Consider the following 3,456-nt stretch of genomic DNA (forward strand, 5'->3'; position numbering starts at 1 on the left):
CCAACCTTTTTGGCAGGTGTGCCACAAATGAACCTTCCTGGAATCGGATCTGCTGCTTTGCTTTCAGCTCCGTACCCCATCTGCCTGTCCCCTGCTGCATGCCACGCACAGAGGCTGCCTGTGCTACTTCTGGCACATACATGGCAGGCTGGCCTATCCCTGCTCCAGAAAAGCAGAGTGATGGATACCTCTTGGGTGTAAGACTGGATCATCTGGCTTGGATGCTGCCAGGGCAGGATAGGTTCCTACCACCCATCAGGGATGCAGCACTGTGTGTTCACCGAACTAAGCTGCTCCTAGGATTTCCCCATCCTGCCTCCAGTTTCTCTGCACGGAGCCGCTTGGCCAGGCCCTGCCAGAAGCCTGTGACTCATGCCCTGTCACTCAGTCTATCTGCCTCTGCACAAACACTGCTCTGTGAGGTTTAGCACAAAACCGTTTTCAAGAAGTTTCCCAACCCAAATTGCAGCTCAACTGCACCATCATGACCCTTCCCCACCCTTCCGGCGGTTCCTCTGAATTACAAAAGCCAACCCGTAAGCTTCTGCTTTGCTAGGTCATGGTCACCAGCGGCAACTGTGTGGGGCTTATGGCTCCAGTGGGAAGTTGGGCAATTTTCCCAACGGCGCTAATGCAAGGGCAGGATGTGCCGCAATTCCCAGCTGAAACGAGGGGGCAGCACAGGTCCAGGCCCAAGCTTGGAGGATGGGTGCTGAGGTTAGGGAGCCTGGGAGCGAGCCAGAGGCAATGCTCATCTCTCATCTCCCTGTTGCAGGAGAGCAGGAAATGTAGACAGGATGGGCATTAGAGGTGAACTGAATCCCCACTGCCAGGGCTCGCGCTAGTGAAGGGGGTTCAAGCAGCCGACCCAGATGTGCACAGGTTCACACAGAGCTCGGATAGCTTCACCCTTTCCCTGAACATCATTCAGCGGAAGGAGGCCTGGTATCAGGGAGCAGAGATCTCCTCTTTGGGCTCAGCCCTGCAGTCACCACTGCTCCCCATCCCCTCCCAGGGCTGCCAATACCCCCCTCTCTAACCACTAGCCCACTCTTCCCTTCCAGACTGTGTACCACATGCATTTCCCAGAGCTGGAATGGGGGACTCGGGCCCCTGCCCCCCCGCCCCACTCGAATTTCATCGCAGGTGTCTTTTGCCAGAAAGCACTAGCTTGCACTGAGGACCCGCAGCGCAGCTGCATCCTGTGAGACCATGCACGCTGGGGAATTTGGGGAACGGGCCGCTGCTCAACCCGTTGGCCACAAAACGGCCCCCGTGCTCCTGCCCGGTTCCCAGCTTTGGACTCACCGGCCCCAGCGCACAGCACCGCGATGCAGACCTGCCATATCCTTCTCCCCCTGGGCTCCATGCCTTGCCGGCCTCATCCGCGGAGGCACTCACAAAATCTTCCTTCCCCTTTTTGGCTGCAAGCCGTCAGCATCCTCCAAAGGAGTCTGGTGAGGGAGAGGAGGCACTGGGACGGGGCTGTAGTCCGTGGCAGTCTGGCCGAGCATGTTCCTTATGGCAGCCACTGAGAGAAGGGCTGCATTGTGCTAGGTGCTGTACAAATAGATTAGACAGGCTCTATCCTGAGGACCGGGCCCTCTTAAATAGCCCAAAGAGATGGGGGCAGCAGGAGAGCAATCAGGGTGATGGTAGCATTTGTCATGAGTGCCATGGTGTCTTCTGGGGTTAGCATGGAAGGGGTGAGCTGGCTGGGCACCAGAGGGGTGGGCGAAGAGGCTTGTCAGGGTGCCCAGTCATCAGGCCCATCTTGGGGATGTTGCTCACTGAATGTCTCAGGCTCGTTTGGGAAGGGGAGGAACAGCTCGGGCACCATCCATCAGGGAGCACATGAGTCACGAAGAGGCCATGTACCACGGTTGGTTCATTCGGGGCAATGCATGGGATGCAATCTGCCGCCCCGGCTCCAGCCCCGGCTGTTGGGCTGCAGCACCCATCTCCCCCGGGCTCGGCTGGGCGCTCTGGGCTCCCCCCACCGGTTGTGGCTGCCTCATGCTGCCGTCTGCATCTGCACCGGCTGGGAGCGGGCGCTGCGCCGGCCCCGGGAGCCCTGTCCCCACCACAGCCCCCGCAGGCTTCCAGCCCAGGCAGGGGGCTCTGGCTTTATGCTGCCAGGAGGCAGCCCCGTGAAAATGGGGAGATGATGGGACTACTGCCAGAGGCTCTGGGCTAGAGAGTCCCGTCCCTCTGCTCACAGGCAGGCTGAGGCCAGATTTGGGATCCGGAGGGGAGTTTTACCCCCCTGGTCAAATTGACACAGACTATGGGGGGTTTTGCCTTCCTCTGTAGCGGGATGTGTGACCTCTGCTTGGATCTCCTGAGCCTGCAGCGAGCGTGACAACCTTTCAGAGAAGCAGGACGTCGGCTGCTGCGGTTCCCTTGCTTTCCCTGTGGCAGGGGAGGGTGTTAGGTCTGCGTTGTGTCGTCTTATGTAGTTTAGGTGACGGACAGGAGCAGTGCGCTGGTTGCTGCGGTCCCCCTGCTCTACCCGCGACACGCGAGGGTGATATGTCTTGTGTTGTGTCAGGGTTGACAGCAGTTTTACTAAGAGGTTAGATTATGGATTTGTATGGGATGGTGTAGATAGGGGTGATCCTGCCTCAGGCAGGGGCTGGACAAGATTATCTCTGGGGGTCTGTTCCAGCCCAACTTCTCTACGACTATTCCCCGCGAGTGGCAGGGATACATCCATTCCTGGCAGTCTGGGGCTACCAGGGTTAATTGCTTTTGCTTTTAATGGGGCACCTCATTGCTAGCTTCCCACCCTCAGACCCCATTACAGCTTTGTCTCCTAGATTAGATCCCGTACCCGCACACCTCCCCGTGTACGGGCCCAGGAGGGCTCTAAGGCAGGGCATCGATTGTGCCAGCTGGAAGTCTTTCCTTTGCTAACAGTCTTGCTAACATACATGGGGTCTTTGCAGCTCCCATATCATCTGATTAACACATTACAAAGACAATTTAAATAACACAATTTCACTTTTACTGTTAGCCCCGAATGCAGAAATTGGTCTCTAGGTTATAGCATAAACCCAGGGACCCCTGTGACATAGGAGCACTGATACATGTGTTGTTTTTACAAAGGTAACAAGCAAACAGGTCAAGTGTGTTGGCTTATGAGCATTTTTACTTAGATAACAGGGCTGAGATGGGGTGCTAGCAGTGCAGAGCTAGATGGTTTCTGTCCCACTGATGGTACCTAGTGGCTCTTGGGGTGCTGAGCCCTTGACATTTTGATATTCAGTGCTCTGTGCAATGGGGATGCTAATATCCCCCCCCCCCCCACCCTCAAACACGATGTGTTCAGTCCATCCCAGTGCTTCCATTCAAAACAGCCAGGCAGTTGGAGACACAACCAACCAACCTTAAGCCAACCTATTAAATGGGTACTTTGCGTCGGTCTTTCATCAGTCCCATGGGACACCCATGCCT

At 56.4% G+C, this 3,456-nt stretch overlaps 1 protein-coding gene across 1 annotated transcript in view; it reads right to left on the reverse strand.

Annotated features, from left to right (window-relative positions):
* The window catches only part of LOC109295515, a 14,919-nt gene extending 13,254 nt beyond the window's left edge, over nucleotides 1-1,665 (reverse strand). Inside the window, exon 1 of the mRNA XM_019514435.1 lies at nucleotides 1,309-1,665. Within this exon, the coding sequence (XP_019369980.1) occupies nucleotides 1,309-1,369 (61 nt within the window). The 5' untranslated portion in view covers nucleotides 1,370-1,665. The remainder of the gene's footprint in view (nucleotides 1-1,308) is intronic.
* Nucleotides 1,666-3,456: the final 1,791 nt, after the last annotated feature.

The sequence above is a fragment of the Gavialis gangeticus genome, unplaced genomic scaffold (genome assembly GCF_001723915.1).
Source record: "Gavialis gangeticus isolate Ggan-Ray unplaced genomic scaffold, GavGan_comp1, whole genome shotgun sequence".
NCBI classification, from domain to species: Eukaryota; Metazoa; Chordata; order Crocodylia; family Gavialidae; genus Gavialis; species Gavialis gangeticus.